At 41.9% G+C, this 13689-nt stretch overlaps 1 protein-coding gene across 5 annotated transcripts in view; it reads left to right on the top strand.

The window, feature by feature from the left end:
• Positions 1-13689, top strand: part of Flnb (filamin B) — a 152597-nt gene that overhangs the window by 43569 nt on the left and 95339 nt on the right. For 4 of the 5 annotated variants that reach the window (XM_052734196.1, XM_052734195.1, XM_052734194.1 and 1 more), the window contains exons 2-3: positions 11446-11694; positions 13252-13349. In XM_052734196.1, coding sequence (XP_052590156.1) covers positions 11446-11694; positions 13252-13349 — 347 coding nt within the window. Of the gene's footprint in view, positions 1-11445; positions 11695-13251; positions 13350-13689 lie in introns of those variants that run through there. The other variant, XM_052734197.1, reaches the window with a different exon arrangement.

The raw sequence follows: 13689 nt of genomic DNA, 5'->3' as shown, positions 1-13689 counted from the left end.
AAGCAGGGCAGTGGTAGCGTACGCTTGTAATTCCAGCACTTGGTAGGCAGAGCTGGGTAAGTCTCTGTGTGTTCAGGGATACAGCCATTATTGGATACACATGCTTTTAATCTTAATACCAATCATGGAAAACCTGGAGGCCTATACAGACAGGCTGTGAGGAGGCTGTCATGTGGTTGGGTTTACAACCAATGAGAAGGCAGGACAGGAACTCTATATAAAGACTTTAACACAGGGGTAGCTCTGGTTCGGAGAGGTAGGACCACCGCAGGAGGAAGGGTAAGGTTTTAGCTCTTAGCTCTGACCTCTTGGCTTTCTTCTTTGCATTGGTTCTGTGTTTATTATTTAATAAGAAGGTTGGATACATCTACCCCCCCCCCCCCCCCCCCCCCCCCCCCCCGAGACAGGGTTTCTCTGTGTAACAGCCCTAGCTGTCCTGGAACTCAATCTGTAGACCAGACTGGCCTGGAACTCACAGAGATTCACCTGCCTCTGCCTCCCCGAGTGCTGGGATTAAAGGCGTGCACCACCATGCCTGACTGCTCCATGAATTTCTATTTGAGGCAAAAGTTCAGTGAGTGAGCAAGGAACAGAAAGAATAGTTTGCCACATAGAAATGTGTGAGGAATGTATTATGGCTTTCAGTAGCAATCTCTTCTGTGTGTGTGTGTGTGTGTGTGTGTGTGTGTGTGTGTGTGTGTGTGTGATGTATGTGTATAGTTTTGAGACAAGGTGTCACTATGCAGTCTTTGCCAGCTGGAACTCACTATGTAGACCAGGCTAGCATTGAACTCAGAGAGCCACCTGCCTCTGCCTCTCAAGCACTAGGATTAAATGCATGTGTCACTACACCGGTAGAAATCACTTATTTGAAAATGTTTTCATTGATTCTGTTCCAGTGAAGGCCCACCCCTCCCCCCCACAGACAGTGCAGATTGCCGCCACCATAATCTTTTCCAAGCCTCCACTTTCCATGCCCAGGCCTTGTTCATGGCAGCCTTGGTAACCCATGTTGGAATCTCAATTATTTAGACCAGAAGTGGCCTCAGAGTCTTCAATACAGCAAAAAGGCATTTACGTCAGTATCATGGTTTGTTGTGTCATCGTGATGGTTGGTCTTGATTGCCAGGTTGATAAGATTGAGAATTCCCATGGGAGTCAGACCTCTGGATTTACCTATGAGGGAGTTTAGAATAGGATGGTTGATATGTACAGACCCACCCTAAATGTGGATGGCACCATTCCATGGCCTGAGGTCTTGGACTGAGTGGAAGGAGAATGTGAGCTGAGCTCAGCCTTTTTCTCTCCCTGTTTCCTGACTGCAGATGCAATCTGACTAACTGCCTTATACCATTCTTGCCATAACTCCCCTAATATGGTGGACTGTACTGTAACAGGTCTTTCTTTGGACTGCCAACTCCTGAATAATGAACAGAGACTTCTTATTAAGATGAAAGCTTGGGCTTAGCTTAGGCTTTTTCCCAACTAGCTCTTAAAACTTAAATTAACTCATTTATATTAATCTATGGCCTGCCACGTGGCTCATTACCTCTCCTCAATACTGTACATCCAACTTCCTGTATGGCTGGCTGATGAATCTCCCAGCCTCAGATTCTTTCCCAGAGTTCCTATCTCTGCCTATCCTCTCCTGCCTAGCTATTGGCCGTTCAGCTCTTTGTTAAACCTGTCAGAAGGTACCTTAGGCTGGTGAGGAAGAACAGACACATCTTCACACAATGTACAAAGATTATCCCAACACTGTCCCCTCCAACTCTGAGCCAAGACAGATCCTCCCTTAAGTTGCTTTTGTCAGATACTCTATGAAAGCAATGAGAAAAGTAAAGAAGCAAATCGTTTGTGAAAGCTTGACTAATTAATATATGGCCTTCTGAATGTACTCTGTTGGTTTTTCGAGACCGGGTTTCTCTGTGTAACAGCCCTGGCTGTCCTGGAGCTCACTCTGTAGACCCAGTCTGGCTTTGAACTCACAGAGATTCACCTGCCTCTGCCTCCTAAGTGCAACAGGGCCTGAATGAATGAATGCATTCTTGAATAAACCAAAACACAGTAGGTATAAAAATCAACTCAATCCGGGCGGTGGTGGCACACACCTTTAATCCCAGCACTTGGGAGGCAGAGGCAGGCGGATCTCTGTGAGTTTGAGGCCAGCCTGGTCTACAAAGCGAGTTCCAGGAAAGGCACAAAGCTACACAGAGAAACCTTGTCTCAAAAACAACAACAACAACAAATCAACTCAAAAGTCCCTTGCAGCCTCTGAGCAGTTCGTGAGCAGGAAAGAGAATAGAGAATTAGAAATCCAGCTGACCCTAGTTTCTTGTCCTAACATTATTTTATTGTGGTCTATATTGAAATTGACACACCTGACCCTCATTTTTTACTGCTGTAACAAAAAAAGGCTTAGGTGAATGTGTGGTGGTAGGGATGAACAGATGGACAGATGGACAACAACATCAGGAGCACCATTGGAAAGAATGAAAATGTAGTTTTCTGTTGTTTTCAATCTTTAGGGGGGCAAAGCACCTGATTCTGGGAGCCTGTTTTTTTGTTTCCTTCCCTCAGTCCTCCCCCAGTTGGGTCACAACTGAGGTAGGTGCAAGGCTATGGCTGGCCGTCAGGAAGACACCCACCCATTCCTCAGGGATAGAGTGTACTTTACTTTTGCCCACTGTCCATTGGCAACAGCTAGACCATTGATGTCCAGAGAGTGTGAGAGAACCATCTTTCTGGAAGTCACATGCCTAGGACAGAGAAGAAGAAGAAAGATTTTAATGCCCTTTGCCACAGATGCTTTCCAGCATTAGAGCCATGATTCTCAGGTTATAAGTCTCTGCCTTGTCTAGTGCTTTGTTGGTTTGAAGCCCTGGAAAGATGCCAGAGTACAGATAGGAGTGAAACTGCCTGGCCCCTCTTTATCCTACCTGGGGACCCCTTGGCCCAGTCCATCTGCAGTTTAAATAGAAGAGCCATCATAGTATATCAGAAATATGACCCTGGTCTTGGGTAACTGGACAAGGGGGATCTTCTTTAACTAAGACTTGGTGTAGATAGGCTTCATCCTTCTAAATTATCACCAAGGAACTGTAGCAATTGGTCAGTGCTTCCTTTGAACTCCAGGTGTCTTCTTGTTTGAACACCTGAAGACTACAGACAACTCAGGCATAGTTTGTGGGGCTTCAAAATAAGTCAGCCTCACAATGCCAATGAGCACCAGGTCCTGCCACCTCTGGCACCTCAGCCCAGGAGAACTGTACAATCCAAGATTATTTGGGAGCAGCCCTGTACAGGAAAGTGCTGCTGCAGGTTCACCAGCTGAGGCCACCAGGAATTCCTCTGCTCTGAGCTTCTGAACTTTGTCCTTTGGGGTTAGAGAAGGAGGGAGCCAAATTCCAACTCCAAAGCCAGCCTGATATATAATTGAATCGGAACCACAACTTTTCTAGAGTTAAAGTGATAATAGATGTTAGGCAGTGAGATATTATGCTGTGCAAATTGGTACCAATAGATTCTTTCTTTCTGCTGTAGACTGTTTGGATATCCAAGGCTTTATGATTTCTGGAAGATGGGTATTTCTATTATCCTGTAAAGACAAAAATAGAACCCTACCCCAACCTTTGATTGTTAAATTTTTCTTACAACTTGTAGAGATGTCACATCAGTGGATGAACTTTTACTTTTCCTCATCAAGGGGTTTCTTCCTGTTCAAATCAAATTTTTATTAATTTTGTTGGTATCCACAACTTTTTTTCTCCTGCAGAAACAAAAGCAAAACCCCTTCCCCAATGTAGGATGTATCCTGGTTTTCATTGTGAGGTCAACCCATCTTTGAAATAAACCAGTTGGTTTAGCTCAGAAGTTTTGTCTGTCATCCAATGTCTCTCTGCAGCTGTTGTTCCTTTCTCATCAGCATTGAGAAAATTCAAGGTTAATAAAGCATTGTGCAATCTATTTCTAGGAGTCATTGTTACCCATTGCTGTTTATTTAGATCAATTGGATGTTTCTATGACTGCTTGGCTGTGGGACTGTGTGGTATACCTGTAACATGCTTTATATTGTAATAAGCAAAAAACTGTCTCATTTTATTGGAGACATAGGCTGGGGCATTTTCTGTCTTAATTTGTACAGGTATTCCCATGATGACCATAACTTCTAATAGGTGTGTAATTACAGAATCAGCCTTTTCAGAACTCATAGGAGTTGCCCACTGAAATCCTGAATAGTTGTCAATGGTATACATACTTTGTATACATACAGTGATATACAATGGTGTACATACTTTAATCTTCCAAATTCTGCGAAATGAAACAACATCCATCTGCCAAATTTCATTTCTTTGTATACCTTTTGGATTGCTCCCTGCAGGTAATGGAGTTTGGTTATAGAAAGAACAAATAGGACTTTTTTTTTTTTTTAACAGTATCCTAGGCTGTTGTCAAGTGATAGAGAAATCCTTCTTCAAACCATTGATATTTACATGGTATTTCTTATGAAATTCTGAGGCTTCTAGTGTGTTGCCTATTAGTAACCGATAATCTCATTATTACCTTGTGCTAGAGGTCCTGGCAGACCTGTATGGGATTTGATATGTGTTATATCTATATATCTATATATCTATATCTGTATCTATAGATATAGATATATAGATATATGATGTTCCCTATTTCTGATGATTTCCTGCAATTGTATGAATAATGAAGTTAATTCTGTATTATCAGGAATAAATTCAGCAGTTTCAATATGTAAAACAACTCTCTCTCTGCCTATTGAGAGTCAGTGACTATATAGAGGGGTTCTGTGAAGTCCATCAGTACCATAAGAATGGCATACGGTTCTGCTTTTTGTACAGAGTTGTATGGATTTTAAACCACTTTACTTAAGTCTCCTGATTTGTATCCTGCTTTCCCTGATTTATTTGCATCAGTATAGAATGTGAGGACTCCAGAGATTGGTTTTTATCATACAGCGTGAGGAAGGACCCGTTCAGTCATCTTTTTGAATTCTGTTCTCGTGCTTTTGGGATAATATTTGTTAATTTCTCCACCAAAAAAAAAAAAAATCACTGCAGGCTCTCTACCAGTATTCATTATTTTTCCATAGTGAGAAAATTTCCTTATTAGTTAAAGGTACTACAATTTCTGCTGGGTCCATTCCTGTCAACTGGCAAAGTCTTAATTTTCCTTTTTGAATCAAATCAGAGATCTTTTCTATATAAGTCTTTAACTTCTTACTTGGTTTACGTGCTACAAATATCCGTTCCAATGTAATATCTTCCCTCTACATCAAAATATCTGTTGGGGAGTGTCTGGAGGGGGGTATGACCAGAATGCATTTAAGTTCTGGATTCACACAATCCACATGTGCTTCTCATATTGTCTTTTCTACTAGAGCCAATTCCTTCTCAGCTTCAGCTGATAATTCTCTTGGACTATTTAATTCTTTGTCCCCTTTTAGAGTATTAGCCAAATTTTGTAGTCCATCTTTGGGTATTCCCATGATACCCCGTAAGTTGGAAATGCTTCCTATTAACTTTTGAAAATCATTAAGAGTCTGCAATCGATCTTTCCTTAGTTGTACCTTTTGGGGTCTAATTTTTTTGTAGTTCTATCTTATAGCCTAAGTAATTAATAGAATCTCCTCTTTGTATTTTTTCAGGAGCAATTTGTAGTCCCCAGCAAGGCAAATCTTTTTTTTTTTTTTACTTCTTCAAACATGCATTCTAATGTACCTAACTTTGGTCAGCTAATAAGATATCATCCATATAATGATAAATTATAGATTGTGGAAACTTCACATGAATTATCTCCAGTGGTTTTTGCACAAGATATTGGCACAGAGTAGGGCTGTTTAACATTCCCTGTGGGAGAACCTTCCATTGATATCTCTTGACTGGCTGGGAATTATTATAAGTAGGTATTGTGAAGGCAGATTTTTCCCTATCCCTTTCTTGTAGAGGTATGGTAAAGAAGCAGTCTTTTAAGTCAGTAACTATATAGGCCATTCTTTGGTTAAGGGCATCCCATTCTGTAGGGAGCCCATAGGCTAAATTACACCTGACTTTCTTTTTCCATCAAGGGAGACCTAAGATGATTTTGTAACTTAGTCATATAGCAGCTTACATGCATGGGCTGGTATCTCTGATATGCTGACATGGTTTCCTTTGACTGTGTATCCAGGAATGAATGGTACAACTTAATCATATAGTAAGTTGACTTTTAGCTTTTGGTTTTTCCGGACAGGGTTTCACTGTGTAACAGCCTTGGCTGTCCTGGAACTAGCTCTGTAGACCAGGTTGTCCCCGAACTCTCAGAGATCCACCAAAGGCATGTGCATCCACTGCCAGCCTAGCTTTTAGCCTTTTTAGGAAGCTCTGTATTATCGTCTGTAGTGGCTGCTGCAGTGTACTTTCCCATCAACATTTTCTAAGGTGACTTCCTCCCCTCCTTCACCTTGCCAGGATATGTGTGTGTGTTTACCTCCATGTACGTATGTGTATCTTGTTCATGCAGTGCCCTTGGAGATCAGAAGAGGGCATCAGATCCCAATAACTGGAATTGGAGAAAGCCATGTGGGTACTGATAACCAAGCCCCTGTCCTCTGCAAGAACAAGTGCCTTAACCATCTTAACCACTGAGCCATCTCTCAGACTCTTGTTTTTTTGTTTTGTTTTTAATGTTAGCCATTCTGACAGGAGTGATGGACTCTCATTGAAGTTTTTATTTGCATTTTCCTAGTGGCTAAGCATGTGGAGCATACTTTCATATATTAGCCATGCGGGCTTCAGGCTCTACTCTACACTGCCTCCTAGCAGGTTACAGTTGCTTAGTGGACAGAGAGCAGAGAATATGGAATTCTTTTCATGTGGCCCTGGTGACACCCTTCACTTCTTAATTCCTTGAGTCACTTGTTGCCTGTTTATGGCCCTGTAGCCAACCATTTTGTGGCCAAAGGATAGCCTATTGTTCTCCTTCAGAAGAGTAAAAATGTGGAATGTTCTCCACCCACATCTGTTCTCTAGTCTTACTAACTCCCCGATGCTTCCTTGGTTAATCATTAGCAGCCAGGTAGGAATGTACCTCCAGAACTCCCATGATGTGCCAGTTTAGTACTAGATGTAGGAGACATAGTTGTGTGGGTTTGTCCCTTGTTGATGAGAGTTGAGAGAGGTAAAAAAACTACCACATCACTGACTTTTGGAGAACTGGTCCTTCGAGGAGGCATTTCAAAGTAGCTTCTGCAGAATGCTAAAAATATCTGGTACACACCTCATAATTGGCCCCATCTCACATACAAATGCTTCTTAAAAAGTACCAGAGAACTAATACAGAAGTGCTATAATATATATTCCACCTTAGAATTTACAGGAGTTTAAATTGACTTTATAGCTATTTAAAAAAAGAAAAAAGAGCCATTGCTGTCATTTAAAAGTAACTGGATAATTGTAGGTAGTTTGAGAAAGTGTGTGGCTTGGGGGCTGTGTTGTCAATTGCCAGAGTAGTTATGTGGGAACTATGATTGGTCGGATTTGGGGAGGAGAAGCCCATGGCCAGGTTCCAGTCCAAGCAGAGCCTGGGAGGTTGGGCAGGCATGCTGCGCATCAGCTTGTTTCGTTCATGCTAGAGGCCCTCCAGCCTCTTACTGTGGAGATGCTTCAGTCCTGTCCAATCTGGTCTTTTCCTCCTCTTATGTGTCAGAATTAGCACTACACAGCACACCAGGTCCACAGCCATGGCCAGACACACACACTGGGATGCCCTGGAGCATTTCCTTTTCAAGGCCTAGGAAGTCTCCTGTTTCCTGAGGATGGGAACTGGGGAGGTCTTTTGGACAAGTCTCCATCTTTTTATTGTTCTAAGAGCTGGGTTAAACAGTTGAACCTTTACCTGTCAAAAATCACTTTTGGAATGAAGCCTGTCCTCCCTCCAGCTCCTCAGACTAGCAGAAAGAGGATATTATGTGTCCCAGGAAGGCCATAAAGGGGGGCTTTCCTGTTAGGACACCCACCTTGAACTCACTGGAAACAGAAGTCCTGGACATTGTATGTTTTATAAGTTTGGCTCAGACTTTGACTTACCTAAAATCTGTTTGAAAAAGACTTTGTTTTCTCCTTTAAAGCAACATACATAACCTGGATAAAGAATAGAGCCATCTGACTTCAAGTTATGAGATACACACACTCACGCAGCTGGGCATGCATGTGTTTTGAGACAGTGTCTTGCTATATAGCCCAGGCTGGGCATGAACTCGTTGGCTTTGAACTCCTGAGGATCCTCCTTCCTTGGCCTCCCTAGTGCTGAGATTACAAATGTGTGCTGCCACACCCAGCTCAAATTTGCCCTTTTTTCTTGTGCTAATGATTGAACCCAGGAGGGCCTTGCACATGCTAGGCAGGCATGCAAGTCTGCTTTTAAAAAGCATTTATTTTACACATAGTCAGGGGAGTTTTAATTTTACAGACTTATGCCTGTAGTGGAATGAGGCTTCTTAACCCTCACAGTGCAAGATATCTCCAATGTATTGTGTTGCTACAAGTACCTTTCTAGACATACACATTACGTGCAGTTTGGTATGTGTTAATGTTCAGGTACCTCATGGTGGGACAACTGCAAGGTGAAGAAGGCTCCATTTCTCACCACGGTCCTGGTGTGTGAGTGGAAGGCAGAGGGTCTGGTAGACAGTTCTGAAGAAAGGATCCTGATGCATATGCGGTTGTGCGTGTAGCACCACCAGGCTTGGGGTATGTGAGAGTGTATTCCACAGGAAGATAGGGTGAAGGTTCTTGCAGGCAAGGAAATTCATGTGAAGCAGTCCTGTAACACAAAGTAAGTTGTCATCTTGAAACAGGCCAACTTTGAACCTGAGTATGGAGTATGTGGTTAGGTGAAAGTGACAAGACTCAGGCCAACTGACTGGTGCGTGTTTAGGTTCTGTGTGCTTAAGGAGTTTGATTGTACAGAAGTGACCGTCAGTTCGTTGAGAAGAATAGAGGTACCCAACTAGAAATATGGTGTTGAGGCTGTGTAAATGGCAGTTCACCATAACGGCTCTCAGAGATACCAGGAGAGGGAAAAGCTGCATGTCTATGGGAAGGTTCAAATATTTGCCAAGAGATGACACACTGTAGAAACTGTACCAGAGGCTTGAAGGGGATCCCAAAATAGTTATAATGTTTTCACCTTGGGGTCTCAGTAGGATAAGGAGTGGTTCTTGATGATGTTTGTGGAAGGAGGAATAAAGAGCAATTCTAAAGATAGTGTGTAAATTTTGGTTAAGTGCAGGTAGAAGATGGTAGAACAGAGAGCCAGGCATGGTAGTACATGCCCATAATGCCAGCACCTGGGAGGCAGAGGAGGAGGACCACAGATTTGAGGCCAGCTTAGACTACAGTATAAGAGTCTGTCTCAAAAAAACAAATAAAAATGAGGACAAAGCTGGTCAGGGTATTGACAAGCTCTCCAAATCAGGGGTAGGATGACTTAGGCTTGTCAACAGACTTTTCTGGTTGAATTAGTTTAACTATTTTCTGAATGAGTGACTCATTTGAGCAGCGGAGATGAACATGATTGATAGCTCAACATTAATGAGATAAAGGGGAAGCTAGCCTCTTGAACCTATAGATAAGAATGTAAACAGAAACAAATTTTTATAGGGAAAAGATGACTGGGACATAATTGCTAGTAAAAAGAAACATTTAAAAACTTGTGCAGAAAAATATAAAACCAGGACAGCAAACAAGAGACAGTAGTACAGACTACATACCATTGTTATTTCTGGGACATGGACACACACCTTTTATTGTCTGTATTTCTGAAATTATTTTTTAAAATTTCAAACAATAAAGGAAACATCAATTTAAGATTTATTTTTATTGTTTTAAAATTATGTACCTGTGTGTATGCGTGAGTGCAGACACCCTTGCAGCTGAGGCATCAAATCTTCTGAAGCTGAAGCTGCAGGCTGTTGTGAGCCACACATGGGAGCTAGGAACCAAAATCAGGCCAGTAGCAAAGCAGTCTGTGCTCTTAACTGCCAAGCACGTCTCCAGCCTTGGAAACATCAACTTTAATTGAAAGAAAAACCATCAGAAACTTAGGTATAAAACAGTGGGGTAGACCAACTGGTGAGAAACAGCACCGTAGTAATTATATTTACTGGAGGCGTGGAAGTTGTAAGTTACTTGTGAATTAATTCATTTCAAGGTGGAAGACTCCTCAGGTCATTTTCTTCTTATTATATTATTACATTTATTTTTGTATTTACTTAGAGAGAACATGCATGTGTGAGTGCATGCTCATGTGCTTAGAGAACAAAGGACAACCCCTTTCATTATTGAGGTCAGACTTGGCAGCAAACACCTTTACCCATTAAGCCCTCAGATCATTTCTTAGTGTCCACATGTATGCAGCCCTCTCTTTGAATGTCTTGTACATTTAAAGAGGGAATTGTACAAAAATCTTGAGTTTCTTGTACAGGATCAATTCTTTGTTTTAGCCAGCTTTCAGTGGAGAGGCAATTAGATCACCAACTCCCTGGACAAAGAGCTCTAGGGCATTCCATTTTGTTAATTTATTGCTCTCATCAATTTCTCTAGTAGTCAAAGTTTCTTCTACATTTCCCATCATATTTAAATGTCAGTCTTAAGTATGTAATCTGCCTCAAAACTTTGGATCATTTGCTATCTTTACATAAATTTATCTGTACCGGGCTCATCTATGGCATTGGTAGTTTGTTGTTGATCTATGGCATCCACCATGTTTCAAACACTGACTTCTTTAAAATTTAAAAACCTTTTTCTTTGTATGGAAAATTGTAAGCATGCAGAGAAGTAGAGACAATATAATGCATCCCAATGATTATGGGCAATAATTAACAAACACACAGGATCGTTGTTGTAGTCATTCCATTTCCAGATGTTTTGAAGCAAATCCTAGCACTGCATTGTAGACAGAAGTTTTCCTGTGTCCCGCCTGGTCCCACAGCTGCTCGGTCCCAAGTAAACACACAGAGGCTTATATTAATCACAAACTGTATGGCCTGTGGCTCAGGTTTCTTGCTAACTAGCTTTTTCATTTTAAGTTAACCTCTTTCTGTTAATCTGTATGTTGCTATATGGCCATGGTGTTCATCTTGTTGCTCCTTGGGCAGCAGGCTGGCGTCGCCTATTACTGCCTTTCCTGTATCTCTGTTTGGATTTCCCACCTGCCTCTAAGCTGCCTTACCATAGACCAAAGCAGCTTATTTATTAACCAATGGGAACAGCATATATTCACAGCATACAGAAAAATATCCCACAGCACTGCATCCTTTCACATTGAAGTATCTCAGTATAGTTCCCTGTGAATGAGGGTTTCATTTACTTTTTACAAAGAGTTTGACCCAAACTGTGTAACTCAGAATGACCAAACTGATGTCCTGTCTTGTTTTCCCAGACAGTAAAGCCATTGTAGATGGAAACCTGAAGCTCATCTTGGGCCTGGTATGGACTTTGATCCTTCACTACTCCATCTCCATGCCTGTATGGGAAGATGAAGGGGATGATGATGCCAAGAAGCAGACACCAAAGCAGAGGCTGCTGGGATGGATTCAGAACAAGATCCCTTACTTGCCCATCACCAACTTTAATCAGAACTGGCAAGATGGCAAAGCCCTAGGAGCCCTGGTGGATAGCTGTGCTCCAGGTAAGTGCCCATAATTACATAAACCATCTCCCCAGGGTGGAGTGTGTTGGCCCCAAACCTGGATTTCCGTGAGAAAGGTTGTGGTAGCTGGTGTGGGTCTCCTGGTTTTAGTCCATTGTAAGACAGGATGAGTCACAAATGGTTCTGTGTGCCCTTCCAAAGGCAGATGTTCTAGGTCTAGCCATACACATTTGCTAGTGTATCTAGTCAGTTATTCAGATCACCAAAGAATGCCCAGTGCCTGAACTTTGAGCAGGCTTTGGGTTTATAATCCAGATTCCAGTCCTGTGTCTTCCCACATTGGTGCCTTGTTTCCTGTCAGCTTAAAGAAAACATGTGGCTCTCTTCAGTGGCTTGGCATGGGAATCTAAAGCCCTTTGCTGAATAGAAAGTGACTGTTTTTATTAACTACTAGCTTGACTATATATGGCATTTTCTGCCCCTTTCTCTCTGTATTGCTGTAGATACCACTTGGTGTGGATCCAGTTAGAGCCTTTTCCACCCTGGATAGGCTCTTTTCTGAGTGGTTGGGTGGACATCAAGATGTAATTATCCTCACTAGAGGCCTTAGATTGATGGGTAGGGTTTTCTGGCTCATGCTCAGTAGAAAAACTAGAACCAGTGGTTATATGCCACCCCCAAATTATTTTTATAAAAAACCCTTACTTTAATAATTATATTTTCCATTTACTAAGTATTCTACATGAACTGGGCAATGAATCTCAGTATGCTCAAAGCAAAACTCACTCACGTCAGGTACAAAAGGCTGCATCAAAGCTTCATTCCTCCTTGAAAGCCTATAAACTGGAATATTCCAGGAATAATTCAAAGTATAGTGTTAGCCCATCAAGCTGGCTCAACGGATAAAGGCCCTTGCCATCAATGACCTGTGTTCACTCCCTGGTACCCACATGGTGGAAGGAAAAAACCTATTTCTAGGCACCATGGTGTGTGCATGTGCCCATACATTCACACATATATAACAAATAAATAAATGTAGCTTTAAACGTATAGTATTAGCTTATTTCCTAGTGTCCTCTTCCTTACTTCTACCTAAAGACACAATTTATGCTACCTCTTTTGAGTTTAAATCAGAGAGTTTTACTTCATTTCTACACTACTTGTACTTATTAGGGCCTTTTAAATGACTCTAGAATTGTGTGTTTGAGCAAGTGGAGTTTTGAATCACATAGGATGCTAGCTTAATCTTTGTTAAATATATCGAGGCATAGTATAAATAAATACCTTTCCTGTATAAAGGCATCAAGCCCAAGCAATTTTATAGACCTTCTTTGTTTTAGTATATCTTGAAGCAATAGATAACCCATCTTAAAGCCAGAAAATAGTGTCCTAAAGCATGTCTTTGCTAATGTGGAATCATTTCCATGCTGCCATACTCTTAGCTCTCATACTTTTTGGCCCTCAGATGTACAGTTAGTTAAGCTCTTGGTGGAAATTGCTGAATAAAAAGACTAAATGGTTTTGTTATCAGCACATGGCTTCTTTTAATCTCTTTGTCAACTAATGCTAAAAGCAACTTTCATGTGTCGTGAACAGGTCTGTGCCCAGACTGGGAATCCTGGGACCCACAAAAGCCAGTGGATAATGCCCGAGAAGCCATGCAGCAGGCCGACGACTGGCTGGGCGTCCCACAGGTATATACATGTACACATGTCCCAGGAGACAGCTCCCACCCACTGACTGGTTGCTGGTAGTCTAGATACTTTTCTGGGTCAGACCACAGTCTGACCTTCTTGGCATTCAGCCTTTAAAGAGCCTTGCCTCTGGCACTCTCCTACCATCTCAGTTAATTAGTAATGATAGGTTCTTATGGACTTAGTAGCTTATAAGTCATTCAGAAATCTTCATGTCATAAGCTGGCAATTGCTCCCCCCACCCCACCCCCTGCCTTTCCTCTTTACTACTTTTTTCATCTCTTCCTCTCACCTCCTACCTGATGTCTTACTATGTAATCCAGGCTGGCTTTGAACTCCT

This window comes from Peromyscus californicus, unplaced genomic scaffold (genome assembly GCF_007827085.1).
Source record: "Peromyscus californicus insignis strain IS unplaced genomic scaffold, ASM782708v3 Scaffold_12__1_contigs__length_115047231, whole genome shotgun sequence".
NCBI classification, from domain to species: domain Eukaryota; kingdom Metazoa; phylum Chordata; class Mammalia; order Rodentia; family Cricetidae; genus Peromyscus; species Peromyscus californicus.
Note: the sequence above shows the minus strand (reverse complement) of the source record. Positions and strands in the feature narration are given on the sequence as shown.